Consider the following 13,866-nt stretch of genomic DNA (forward strand, 5'->3'; position numbering starts at 1 on the left):
TTTGACACAGAGAGAGAGAGAGCACAAGCAGGCAGAGCGTGAGGGAGAAACAGGCTTCTGGCTGAGCAGGGAGCCCAATGTGGGACTCGATCCCAGGACCCTGGGATCACGACCTGAGCCAAAGGCAGACACTTAACGACTGAGCGACCCAGGCACCCCGATCATGTGCTGTGTTTACAAGTGTTTAACTCTGTGAAAGCAGCTAGGGGCAACTTGTAAATGAATGGGCATGATTGTGTTCCAATAAAACTTTATTTACAAAACCAGGTGGTGGGCCACATTTGGCCCTTGGGCCATTGTCTGCTGACCCCTGACTTAGGTAACCCCGGTTAAATATTTTAGGAAACATCTTTTCTGGTAGTGTTGTATTCGTGGTATCATATTCTGGAACCCCCTCAAGTTTTTTAAGAAAAGAGCTTAACTGTTTTCTTTCATGTGTATGAATATACCCGGATGAACTGTAACTGATTAAACCTGTCCTCCACGGATGGACATTGAGGTTGTTTCTGGTCTTTTGCAGACACAAAGTTCCAAGGAACACAGGACACCACCAAAAGGTTTTGTGAAAGGCTCAACTTATTTCCTACATATTTTTATTCTTTAAAAAAAGAAAATCAAGGAAGCTTTCAGAAAAACTGAGGCTTAAGCTGAAACTTGGGGAAAGCATCTGATGTAGAAATGCGGAGGGGTGTTTGCAGAGCAAGGAGCGAATTAACCTAGTTTCTCAACCTCGGCTCTACTGAGTTTTGGAGCCCGATCCTTCTTTGTAGTGGGGAGAGGGTGTGTGTGTCCTGTGCCTTGTAGGATGCTGAGCAGCCTCTTGGGCCTCCACCCAGTGGATGCCAGTAGCACGCCCCCACAGAAGATGACCGTCTCCTCTGATGTCATCCCCAGACATCACCAAGTGTCCCCAGGTTGAAGAAATGGGGGGTTGCTGTTCAACAGGTCTAGAGTTTGAAAGATGCAGGACGAGTCTGTTCTAGAGCTCAGCTGTGCATCATGCCTGTAGTTAATACTGCCCCGGGCACCTCACGATTTGTTAAGAAGGCAGATCTCCTGTTACGTGTTCTCACCAAAATGGAGTAGAAAATGAGGTGTAGTGGAGGAGGCAGGTGGCAGAGCGACTCACACAGTGACAGGATGCCCCTTATATACAAGCAAACAACCCATCTGGGCGATGCTAGACATTCTCAGCAGATCCATAATTGATCCGCAGTGTGCATCTTGCAACTGACTGTCTTTCACCCCAAATTCCTAACCATGGTTACCTCCAGGAAGCCAAAGAGGGGCGTGGGTTTAGGGAGCCGGTCCAAGGGACTTTATTTTTTTTCATTTTCATTATAATTTTTTTAAGAGACAGAGAGTGAACAGGGGTGGGGGCTGGGGAGAGATAGAGGGAGAGGGAGAAAGCGCCTCTCAAGCAGGCTCCATGCACAGCACGGAGCCCGAGGCGGGGCTCAATCTCACGACCCTGAGATCATGACCTGAGACGAAATCAAGAGTCAGACGCTTAAGCAACTAAGCCACCCAGGCGCCCCAAGGGACTTTAACTGTACTTGGAATATTTAAAAAAAAAAAAAATCCTTTAAAGGACCATGCACCACTGGTTTAGTTATGAGAGCATTTTATATCATGAATTTCTGTAACTATTTAAAGTTAACTTTAAACAGCTACAGGGACACAGATGGTAGGATGTAATGCGATGATCAGCAAACAGGGGAGATACTGACTTAGCACCCACATGACCCCCCAGTGTGTCCCACTCTTTACCTCCAACTCGGGAGCTGTGTGAGGAGAAATATTAGTCGGGCAAAGCTCATCCTTCAGGACAGCAGCAGGACAATTGAGTAGCAAAGAAATCCTGAGATGCCATCTGTTATGGGTTGAAATGTGTCCCCTCCAAAAAAGATACGTTGCAGTTCTAATCCACAGGACCTCAGAAGGTGACTGCATTTGGGATTCAGGTCTTTACAGAGGTGATTAAGTTAAAATGAGGTCATCAGGGTGGGTTCTAATCCAGTACGATGGGTGTCCTTGTAAAAAAGGTGGGGGGGGTTGGACACAGCCACGCACAGAGGGAGCGCGGTGTGTAGACACGGGGGGACGACAGCCACCTACAAGCCAGGGAGGCAGGCCTGGGGCAGATCCTTCCCTGGAGCCTAGGCAGGGAGCATGGCCCTGCTGATACCTTGATTCAGAACCATCTGTCGTTCTAAGCCCCCCAGTTTGTGGGCATTTGCTGTAGTGGCCCTAGGAAGCCAACACCCAATCCATATTCTACTTCCTGGTGAAAGGGTACAAAAGTTTATGCCGGGAATTGTTCCCAAATGTGTGACAATCACATTTTGGTTCGGGTTTAGTTTGGTTTTGTTTGGTTTTGGCTAGACTGAGTCTAGTGGGTCAGTGGTTAGTAAGCCCCGTAAAAAGCACTTCTAGAAAGCTACCCATAGGTTGGGCACTCACTGGCAGCAACGCTGTGGATGGTGATGTTGGCTTCAGAAATGGAAGAATACAAGGTGTTGGGTCCTTCTTTCACATGGACAGGGTAAACGAGCTGACCTGTGAGACGACAGGGCACAGTCATGAGGAAAGGGACCCCCCCCCATTGCTGAAACACCGAGTGATCCCCACCGCCCGCCCCAACCCTTGGTGAGGGACTCAAATGATACAAAGTGGAGGAAAACACAGCACCAAGGCGCACCGGCTGTAAAGCATTGTGCAGAAGGCGCTTAGGGGCGAGAAAACCAACGCTGTGTGCCCCGGTGGGGCAGGAATGCGGCGCATCAGCTGCAGAGTTCACATGAAAGGCTGTCTCACACCGGAATGCCTTTGACTCTATGGGTAACACGTGCAAGGAACAAGAGCTTCCGTTCTCGGGTGAGCTCTCCAAATGGACGGGCCAGCCCTGAGCCCTTCTCTTGCACTGGGGGGAGGGGAGGGGATCGATGGTGTTCAGGCGGCCTGACAAGTGGGCGTAGTGGGTGGTCTTCCCTGACAGGACCCCTTTCCCCTGTGGGGGGCGGGGCTGCCTTCTGCTTCTTGTCTCCGGCAGGCTGGCGGGCATTGCTCGGATCCCTCAGCTAGGCCAGCAGGAGGTGCTGTGCTGTTTTCCCAGTTCTCTCTGGCCAGGGGAAGTCCAAGTGGGCAGCCTCGAGCCATGTCCTGGAGTTGCTGACCTTGGCGCCAAAACAAGGCTTGTGGTTCTTGGAGGGAAGACTTGGGCTCGGCCCTAGGTGACTGGTGGGCGACTTTCGGAACCTGCCCACGTGGCCCCCTCAGGACTCCAGGGGGCAGGACACTGGGGCAGGGTGGGGGGCCGGGGGGAGAGGTGCACACAGTCAGCACCGAGAGTGAGAATGGGCTGGAGGCCTCTCCCCTGCTGGAGGCAGGGGAGAGAAAAACCAGCTGTGCTTTCCCCGCCCAGAGGGGGACACCCAGAGCCTGGGCCTGGCTCACCTGAGTTTCTGGAAACCAACAGGCTCTTCTCAAACCAGAAGATTAGAATGCCTTTCTGGCCCGGGGTGATGAGGATGTCCAGGGTCCCATTGTAGTCGAAGGGTAGCCCAAAACTGCTGTTCAGGGGGTGTTCTGAGTAGCCGAACCGAGCCTGAGAGGAAAAGACCAGGGAATCTGTGGAAGGCATCACCGGCTCGGCAGTAGCAGGGGTCGGCGTGCTTTGCGGCAGAGACTTCCTTCAAATCTTATTTTTTTTTTTAAAGATTTTATTTATTTATTTGACACAGAGAGAGAGAGCGAGAGCAGGAACACAAGCAGGGGGAGTGGGAAAGGGAGAAGTAGGCCTCCCACGGAGCAGGGAGCCCGATGTGGGGCTCGATCCCAGGACCTTGGGATCATGACCTGAGCCGAAGGCAGACGCTTAACGACTGAGCCACCCAGGCGCCCCTCCTTCAAATCTTATTATCTGGGCCAGTGGTTCTCAGCTTGGGGCGACCCTGCCCCCAGGGGACACTGCGTGATGTCCGGGGGGATACGAGGGGCTGTCAGGACTAAGGGTGCTCCTGGCTTGGCCTGGGGGGGCCACTGCTCCACACCCCACAGTGCCCAGGATGGCCCTGGACCAACCCTGGACAAAGAGCTCTCCTCCCGCAGTGTGCACAGTGGGAGGCTGAGGAGCCCTGCCCTCTCCTGGGCTGCCAGAGACATAGCGCTCAGGGCAGGATGGATGGCGCTGGACCCCTGCAGCTGCCACCTCCAGGACACCGGGCGGGGGTGGGGGGTTTGGGGTGGGGGGGTGCAGGCCCATCTGCACAACGTGCTGAGCCTGAGAGTGCACATCGCAGCCCCCAGCCCAGGCCCACTGTGTAATACACCGGCTGCGTCTTGTCCCCTGTCCCGGGGGCCCGAGCTGTGGGTGGCAGAGTAGCCAACTAAGGCAACGCGCCAACCTGAAGGAGGGCAGCCTTGAACCGCTCCCAGGTGAGGCCAGGGAAAGCCGTGAGCCCGGGCTGTCCCTCCAGGCAACAGCACAGCAGCTGGGTCAGGCCTGGGGCTTGGCTCCCTGCGGAGGGAGCCCCAAGCCAAAGACTCCAGCAGTTTCAGGCACTCAGGGGCCGGGAGCAGAAAAGCACTGAGTACTGAGTACTGAGTACTGAACAGAGAAACGTGCCCTGCAGGTTTCCTCCTCCGTAAGAAGGCTGTGACTGAGGCAGCTCACTGGACATAGGCTAGGAATGCAAACGTGCAGGGAGCGAGCCCCAGAGCCTGCAGTGCATCTGCCCCCCACCCCCGAGTGTGGACACCCGCCAGCCAAAGCCTGTGGGATTGCAGGTGGGCAGCCTGAGAAACTGTGCATAGGTGGTAACCCTGGACTCTGTGGTTATGAGGGCACTCTGGGCAGGGACGCGACCCAGCTCATGGCCAGAGGGTGTGGGCTTCAGCCACGGACGTCAGCCCAACCTCCCGAAGCTTCCTGACAGCGGGGCTCCCCTGAACTCCAGAGCTGCACATCCCACCTACCCAGGGTGCAATACTCTACTTAATCTTTTCCTGCCTTAATATTTTTTCTTCAAATGCAGTTTACATGGACTGACTCCTCTTTTTTTTCTTTTTTAAAGATTTTATTTATTTGACAGAGAAAGATACAGCGAGAGAGGAAACACAAGCAGGGGGAGTGGGAGAGGGAGAAGCAGGCTTCCCGCGGAGCAGGGAGCCCGATGCGGGGCTCGATCCCAGGACCCTGGGATCATGACCTGAGCCGAAGGCAGACGCTTAACAACTGAGCCACCCAGGCGCCCCAGACTGACTCCTCTTCTTAACTTAGTCTTATTCTAGATGATATCTGTGAGATCACAGGTGTCATGTACTGATTTTCTGAATACCCATGAAAATAATCATTAACAAAGAGTTCAACCTGAAGCATTTAAAACAATCTTGTGCATTGTCAGCAATACATACTTTGTATTTTATCCCTAGTGTTCAGCACAGTGCTAAGTACCTCCTAGACACTACTTAAATATTGCCAAGTGCATGACTGAATGAACAAATGAAAGGGGGAGGAGGGTGGTGGTGTGTGAGTGGGTAGATGGGTGCATGGATGAATAGATGGGTGAATGGCTGAGTACGTAGCTGCACAGGTGGGTGGGTGAATGGGTGGATAAGTAGGTGGATGGATGGATGGACGGATGGATAAGTAGGTTGGACAGGTGGGTGGATGGATGGATGGATGGTTGGATGGATGGTTGGATGGTTGGATGGATGGATGGACAGATGGATAGTTAAGTAGATGGACACATGGATGAACAGGTGAATGAAAAGCTAGATGGATTTCAGATACGAAAATCCAAGTGTGTGTCTTAACAAAAACCTGGCTTGGGGCAAAGGTCATTTAAGTCTTTCTTCTCAGTCCAAAGTTACTCACCTTTCCTTGATCAATGAGAAGCACCCCGACCTGTGACAAGGAGTGAAAGTAGAAGATCCCACCCAAAGATCCAACTAGTTCTGCCTATAAAACAAACAAATATCACATATGAATAAATCATTAACGCATTTGATTTTAACTCCAGATTACCTCATAAGCTAAAATGAAGGAAAGTCTTTTTGTTACGATCTATTTCCCCTCTATGGAAATGTAGCATGTAGGACAGAACCTTGAATGGGGACAGAGAGACAGCCAGAGAGGGAGCACGAGCAGGGGGAGCGGGAGAGGGAGAAGCAGGCTTCCCGCGGAGCAGGGAGCCCGATGCGGGGCTCCATCCCAGGACCCCGGGATGACGACCCAAGCCGGAAGCAGATGCTTAACGACTGAGCCACCCAGGCGCCCTGGGAGTTTTCTATTATAAACAGCACCACGGACTGAATTGTGTCTCCCCCAAAATTCGTATGTTAAGATCCTAACCCCATCTTAGTCCGTGTTGGCTGTATCACAGAATATGCCACAGACAAGTAGCTTATAAGCAACAGAGGTTTACTGCTCACAGTTGTGGAGGCTGGAAATCTGAGATCAAGGTGCCAGCATGGTCAAGTGAGGGCCCACTTCCAGGTTACAGTCTTCTGTGTTCTCACATGGGAGGAGGCTAGCAAGCTCTCTGTGGCCTCCTCTTTTAGAAGCGCTCTGATCCCATTCACAGGGACTCCACCCTTATGATCTAAACACTCCCAAAGGCCTCACCTCCTAATACAATCACATCAGGCATTAGAATGGCAATATAGAAATTTGGGGGGGGGGCATTCAAACTAGCACCCCTGATGAGATGGATGGTCCTTGGAGGTGGGGCCTTTGGGAGCTAAGTAGGTTTAGATGAGGTCCCGAGAGTGGGGCCCCGATGATGGTGTTAGTGTCTTTATAAGAAGAGACACCAGAGCACCTGGTCAAGAATTCATATTGGGAGGGGCACCTGGGTGGCTCTGTTGGTTAAGCGTCTGCCTTCGGTTCAGGTCATGATCTCGGGGTCCGGCTCAGTGGGGAGTCTGCTTCTCCCTCTCCCTTTGCCCCTCCCCCTGCTCATGCTCTCTCTCTCTCTCAAATAAATTAAATCTTTAAAAAAAGAGATAGAGGCACCAAGCATTCTCTCTTCATGCGAGAACACAGTAAGAAGGTGGCCCTCTGTGAGCCAGGAAGAGAGCCCTCACCAGGAGCTGAATCAGCCAGCATCTGGATCTTGGATTTTCCAGCCTCCACAACTGTGAGAAATAAATGTCTGCTGTTTAAGTCACCCAGTCTGTGATGTCTGTTATGGTGACCCAAGGTGACCAAGACTCACAGTCAACCCATCCCAAATGGCAGTGGTTGCTGGACTTTCCAGCCCTTCATCTCCCCACCAGACACCCCAACTCCTCCCCTGCTGGCAGAACTCCAAGGAAATGAATCACAGCTGCTCAGGTACATCAGCCTTCTGGCCTCGAAAACAATAACCACACACACACACACACACACACACACAGGCACACCCACAGAGCAGAAAGACTATTGTATTAATAATTGATGTCTGAGTGAGGAGACATCAAAAAGAAGAGTAAACTTCATATAGAAGGGAGGAGTGCATTTTTAGTTGTGCTTAGGATGGTTGTATTGTATTGGGTGGAATGATGACCTTGTCAGTGTCTTTATTTGGAGACTAAGGATGGTTGAAGGAGATGCATAGGGGTGCCAAGTTGACAAGGGGTGAACTTGTGTTGGTTCATTTTATGTGTCAGCCGGACTGAGCTAAGGAACGCCCAGGTAGCAGGTAAAACATCATTTCTGGGTGTGTCTGTGAAGGTGACCCTGGAAGAGATTCACATTTAATTTAGTCGACCTGATAAAGATCACTCTCACCGGTGTGGGCGGGCATCACCCAATCCGTTGGGGGCCCGCGTAGAACAAAGAGGAGGAGGAAAAGGGAATTTGTTCTCTCTTCTTGAGCTGGGATGTCCTGTCCATCTTCTGCCCTCAAACTTCAGACTTCCTGGTTCTCCAGCTCACAGATGGTAGATGGTGGGGCTTCCCTGCCCCACTAAGCATGTGAGCTGATTCCTATTATCTATCTACCTATCAGGTTTTTTAGCGATGATCATTTTCAACTGAGCACACGTTAAGTCCTTCTAGGCCTAATTTTGGACGGAAATATGTCATCAGTTAGGTTCTAGGCTCCCTTGGGCCTCCCGGGCAGGGCAGAGAAACCCCATTCAGGACCCGGTCAGAGCTCGAGAGCAGAGTGGACTCCCTGCCTTGCTTTGCACATACTTCCCAAGCGTCCGGGGGAGGAGCCACTCTCTGGGTCAGCACGAAGCCTCCTTGTGCCACCCAAGCATCCTGTCCCACTTCAGCTGTTCGGATCTTCAGCTCTGCCAGGCTGTGTGGTAAAGGCTCTGCACCGCTCTGTGCCTTCAGCCGTGTATCTGTGTCCTGGAGCTGCCCTGTGCTTGATGGTGCAAAAACGACAGAAAGGACCGTCACATCGGTGGAAGAGGGAAGCCAGGGGTCTGAAATCAAGGTGTTGGCAGTGCTGGTTCCCCTGAGGAAGAAACCTCGCCATTCCTCTCTTCCAGTGTCTGGTGGTTGCCAGGAATCCGCGGCTTCTCCTGGCTTGCAGATGCATCCCTGCAATGTGGCCTGCATCTTCACATGGCCTTCTTCTCTGTGTGCATCTCTCCATGTCCTCTTAGAAGGACAACAGGCGTGGGATTGAGGACCCACCCCTGATTCAGTATGATCTCATCTCAAATCATTAAATTTGCAAAGATCCGATTTCCAAGTAAGGTTACGTTCTGCGGTTCTGGATGAATGTAATTTGCGGAGGGTGGGAACTGACCCACGAGAGTTCTTTCCTCTGTATAACTGGGATGAGGATGGTACCTGATGGTACGGATCTTTGGGCGGGCCTGGGGTTAAGTGCAGACTTCACTGTGGCACCAGGTTTATTTACATAAGTACTCCTGAAACCATCCAATGACCTAACACCTTTTGAAACCTTTCTTAACTTCCTAATCTTCCCAGCCAGCTCCTTTGACCGGGAATTTTCCCTACTCTCCCAGCCCATCAGACTTTTTTTTTTTTTTAAAGATTTATTTATTTACTTATTTGAGAGAGAGAGAATGAGAGAGAGAAAGCACATGAGAGGGGGGAGGATCAGAGGGAGAAGCAGACTCCCTGCTGAGCAGGGAGCCCGATGTGGGACTCGATCCCGGGACTCCAGGATCATGACCCGAGCCGAAGGCAGTCGCCCAACCAACTGAGCCACCCAGGTGCCCAGCCCATCAGACTCTTAAAAAGAGAAAAGCCCTTGTTCACCCAGTGATTGTTAATTACTACCACCATGCAGGACATAAATATATATTTATTATTTTTCTTGTTCACTTTTTTACCAAATTAAACATACCTGTCTTTCATAGGCAAACTTCTGAAATCTGTATCCCTGGGTGTCTGAGAAATAGACATTGGTCTGAGAGATCTGATCTCCATGCAAATAAGCAAAAACTGAATTACTTATATCCTGGAAGAACACAAACACATAAAGCAGTCTCTTTAAAAGGAGACAGAGGGTTAGAGGGGTTGGGGAAATGTTCTCTAAGGGTACAAGCTTGCAACGGGTAGATAAATAAGTTCTAGAGATCTAGTACACAGCATAGTGATTACAGACAAGACTGTATTATACCACAAAAAAGAAATGATGATCATGTGATGGAGGTATTAGTTAATGCTATGGTGGTCATCTATTTATAACATGTAAATGTATCAAATCAACACATTGTACACCTTAAATTTATACACTGTTGTATCTCAATTGAAAAAAGGAGACAGATGTGCCCGTGATCACACTCCTGGGCATTTATCCCAGAGATGAAAACTTATGTGTAAACACAAATGAATGTTCATAGAAGCTTTACTCATAATAACCAAAAAGTGGAAACAACCAGTATCATTCGATGACAAAGGGGAATGTATTAGATACACACAACCAGTGGGAGGTGTCTCCAGAGCGTTTTGCAGAGAAAAGCTAACCCCCAGAGTTTCATGTTGTAGGATCCCATGTATAGAACATTCTTGAAATGATGAGATTATAGAGATGGAGAACAGATTTAGTGTCTGCCAGGGGTTAGGGACCGCAGGGCAGGGATGTATGGAGGGAGAGCTTTGGGGTGATGGAACAGTCCAGGATTTCGAAGGCAGAAGTCCTCCTGTGACTTCACATATGTGATAAATGGCACAGAATTAGACACACACGTTATTTCCATGTCAGCTTCCCGGCTTTAGTTTTTTATTATAGTTATGTAAGGTGGAACCATTGGTGGGACCATTGGTGAGGGGGGCGTGGGACTTCCTGCAGGGTCTATAATCATTTCAAAATAACAAGTTTAAAAAAGGAAGGTAGATGGATATATTCCTAGTGTGTCAGCCAGGTGATCCCGTATCTCAGGTCCTCTTCTGAACCCTGGGGAAGGGATCCTGCCCAGGTCCTTCATGGAACCCGATGCCCCAGCCCTCACGGATTACTCTGTCCATATTTTCATTCACAATGATCTATGTTCAAAACAGAGTAAGAAAAAAAAATGACAGGCTCCACACCATATACTCACCACGCAAAAGGGATGTCCACTATAACAACAGTTGTCACCAGAAACATGTGAAACAGGGTGTTCTATACCTAAGAGGACAAGATCATTTTAAAAAACATGAGCTTCCAGGGCGCCTGGCCGGCTCAGTCGGTGAAGCCTGCGACTCTTGATCTTGGGGTTGTGAGTTCAAGCCCCACGTTGGGTGTGGAGCCTACTTAAAATAAATAAATAAATAAATAAACCATGAGCTCCCTAAATTTCAGGGGAAGGGGTAGAGCAGGGTTTCTCAACCTTAACACTACTGACATTTTGGGGCCAGATGGTTCTCGGTTGTGGGGCGGTCCTGCACGGTTTCGCAGCACCCCTCTCTGCTGACTCGATGCCAGTGGCACCCTCCCCCAGTCTTAACAACTAAAACGATCTCCAGACATTGCCAAGAGAGGCATACCTGTCACAACTGAGAACCACTGGTTTCGCAGGAACTCTTAGGACCCTGCCAAAATTGCAGGAAGGGCCCCTTTCTCTTAGGGAGGCCTTCTTTGATTCTATTACAAGAGCACAAGCCTCAGCTCCAAAGAAAATATACACGCGGCCAACAAAGACAGGAAAAGGTGCTCTCAGCATCACTGATCATCAGAGAAATGCAAAGCAAAACCACAGTGAGGTGGCACTCAGGTGTTAGGATGGCTATTATCAAAGAATCGGACATCCAGTGTTGGCAAGGATGGGGAACAACTGGGAGCCTCGTGCATTGTTGGTGGGGATGTAAATGGGTGTGTGTGGTGTGGCAAACAGGATGACATTTCCTCAAGAAATTGAAAATAGAGATCTGGCAATCCCACTTCTGGATCTCTACCCAAAAGAACCGGAAGCAGAGACTCAAGGCAGGATTATTCACATTAACTAAAACATGGAAGCAATCCAGGTGTCCACTGACAAATGATGAATGGATGGGCAAAAATGTCATGTAGACACACAGTGGAATATTATTTGGCCTTAAAAAGGAAGGGCATTCTGACACCTCCCGCAACAAGGATGGACCTTGAAGACATTGTGCTCAGTGAGAGGAGCCAGACCCAGAAGGACACATCCTGCAGGACCCCGCTCCCAGGAGGTCCCCAGAGGAGTCCCGTCCATAGAGACAGAAGGTAGATGGTGGGAGTGGGCTGGGGAGTCAGCCCTTTGGATGCTATTAAAGAAAGTGATGGAGAGAAGAGAAAGAATAGAGACAGGACTGAATTATGCTACGAGGAGCACTTACGGTTCCTCAGTATGTTAAAACATGGAGTTTCCAGATGACCCAGCAATTCTACTCCTAGGTTAGGTTACCCCAAGAGAACTGAAAACCTATGTCCACATACAACCTCATGCGGGAATGTGCACAAAAGCAATATTGCACAATGGCTAAAAGGATGAAACGAGCCAAGTGTCCAGCAGCTAATGAATGGACAAAAGTGGTTCATCCATACAGTGGAATATTATTCAGCCTTAAAAAGGAGCGAGCCGCTGACACACGCTAAAATGGGGAGGAAGCTCGAAAACACAACGCTCAGGGAGAGAAGCCAGACACAAAAAAGCCAGTGTGTGATTCCACGTGTGTGAAATGTCCAGAACAGGCATGTCCACAGAGACAGGAAGTGGGTGTGTGGCTGTCAGGGGCTGGGGAGGGGGTGGGGAGTGACTGCTGATGGGGACAGTCTTTCTTCTTGGGGTGATGGAATGTTCCAGAACTAGACAGTGGTGATGGTTGCACAACATTGGGAATGTACCAAATGCCACTGAATTGTACATTTTAAAATGTTAAAATGGTCAGTTTTATGTGACTTTTATGCTCCCTTCCCCCCACCCCAAAAAGGAGAAAGAGGCATGAAATGTGAGAGAGAAAAGAAGTGATGCAGACAGTCAGGAGGGGGATAGAGGACCAGGCAGCAAAGCAAGAGCCAGCTCATGGGCGACTTTTGGAGGGAGTGAGACGAAGGGAGCAAAAGCAGAGAGGGCTCTGTGACAATTTGGCTGCGGGCAGTAAGTTCTGCAAGGAATGGATGGAGGCAGCTGGGTGTTTGGTTTGGATGTGACAGCTGATGACATGGCCCCCAGGCTGGTCAGAGCAGCTTGGGGCTTGTTACTACAGTCCCTGACAGCAGCCCTGGGACTTGGCTCCACCTGGGTTAGGTACATTCTTTACCCGCACCCCCCACCCCACCAAGCATCATTCACTCCGCATTGCCCGGTCACCTTGTTGTTGGGGGTCAAATCCCAACACTGTAATGAGAAGTCAGACAGAGGCCAAACCAAGGTGTGGCTCTTCTGCTGTGCTTCCCTGTCCCTCCCAGGAGGCTGCCAGCCCCTCTCCAGGCAGGGCTCAGCAAGCACCCGGCAGACACCACACTGGCTGGGCAAGGTGCCCTCTCGTGGGGTCCACAGTCTTTCGCCAAAACTAATATAAGTAAAAGAATAACGACCTGCGAGATGGTGATCTACCAACGCTTGTGACTCTTGACCAAGGAGATTTTTGACTCCCAGTGAACATCCAGTGGATGATGTCTGGGGACATTTGTGGTGTCAGGATGGGGAGAGGGGAGGGGCGCTCCTGGCAGGAGGTGGGAGGGGCCAGGGATGCTGCTCCAAATCCCCACAGCGCCCAGGGCGGCCCCCCCCACAGAGAATGACCTGGCCCTAAACGTCAGCAGTGCTAGGGTTGAAAAACCTTGAACTGACCCCTTTTCTTTTCTCTTTTCTCTTCTGTTCTTTAGTTAAAAAAATTTTTTTAAACATTTTATTTAGGAGAGAGAGAGAGCAGGAGGGTGGAGAGGAGCAGAGGGAGAGGGAGAAGTAGACTCCATGCTGAGCAGGGAGCCCACTGCAGGGCCCGATCCCACCTCCTGAGATCATGACCCGAGCCAAAATCAAGAGTCGGATGCCCAGCTGTCTGAGCCACCGCGGTGCCCCAAACTGACACCCTTCTCATCACAACGGGTCCCTGGCCACCCTCTTCCTAAGAATGGCATCTCCCTTGTCTTCATTTTTGACCTCATCCCCTTGCCTCCTCCGTGAGCGTTCTCTCCTCTCTCTCTCTTCAAACAGCTTACCTTCTCTCTGTTCCCTGTCCCTCGGGGCAGGAGGTGGGACTGAACATTCCCATCACCCAGCCTTGTCCCCGAGCATGTGTGTGCATTCTTGGCCCTCCTTGATCCTCGCTGACGCCCACTCCGATGCAATTCCCGTTGACGTCCCTCATTTGCTCCAATCATATCAGAGCAGGTTTTTGTGGTTTGTAACTACAATCCCTGACAGAAACACTAGGTGCCCACCGTACAGACAATTTTCATTTGAATTTTAAAGGACAAGGTAGTGTCTAGGCGCTGACATCCA

General features: G+C 50.4%; 1 protein-coding gene across 9 annotated transcripts in view; it reads right to left on the reverse strand.

Moving 5' to 3' along the window:
• Positions 1-13,866, reverse strand: part of CATSPERD (cation channel sperm associated auxiliary subunit delta) — a 47,697-nt gene that overhangs the window by 24,139 nt on the left and 9,692 nt on the right. For 7 of the 9 annotated variants that reach the window (XM_073887377.1, XM_073887378.1, XM_073887373.1 and 4 more), the window contains 5 exons: positions 10,516-10,583; positions 9,318-9,431; positions 5,879-5,962; positions 3,457-3,607; positions 2,464-2,559 (listed from right to left, as the gene is read on the reverse strand). In XM_073887377.1, the coding sequence (XP_073743478.1) occupies positions 2,464-2,559; positions 3,457-3,607; positions 5,879-5,962; positions 9,318-9,431; positions 10,516-10,583 (513 nt within the window). The remainder of the gene's footprint in view (positions 1-2,463; positions 2,560-3,456; positions 3,608-5,878; positions 5,963-9,317; positions 9,432-10,515; positions 10,584-13,866) is intronic. The other 2 variants (XM_073887374.1, XM_073887375.1) reach the window with 2 other exon arrangements.

Source organism: Callorhinus ursinus, unplaced genomic scaffold, assembly GCF_003265705.2.
Source record: "Callorhinus ursinus isolate GAN/ISIS: 27379988/994484 unplaced genomic scaffold, GSC_fseal_2.0 scaffold77, whole genome shotgun sequence".
Classification (NCBI taxonomy): Eukaryota; Metazoa; Chordata; class Mammalia; order Carnivora; family Otariidae; genus Callorhinus; species Callorhinus ursinus.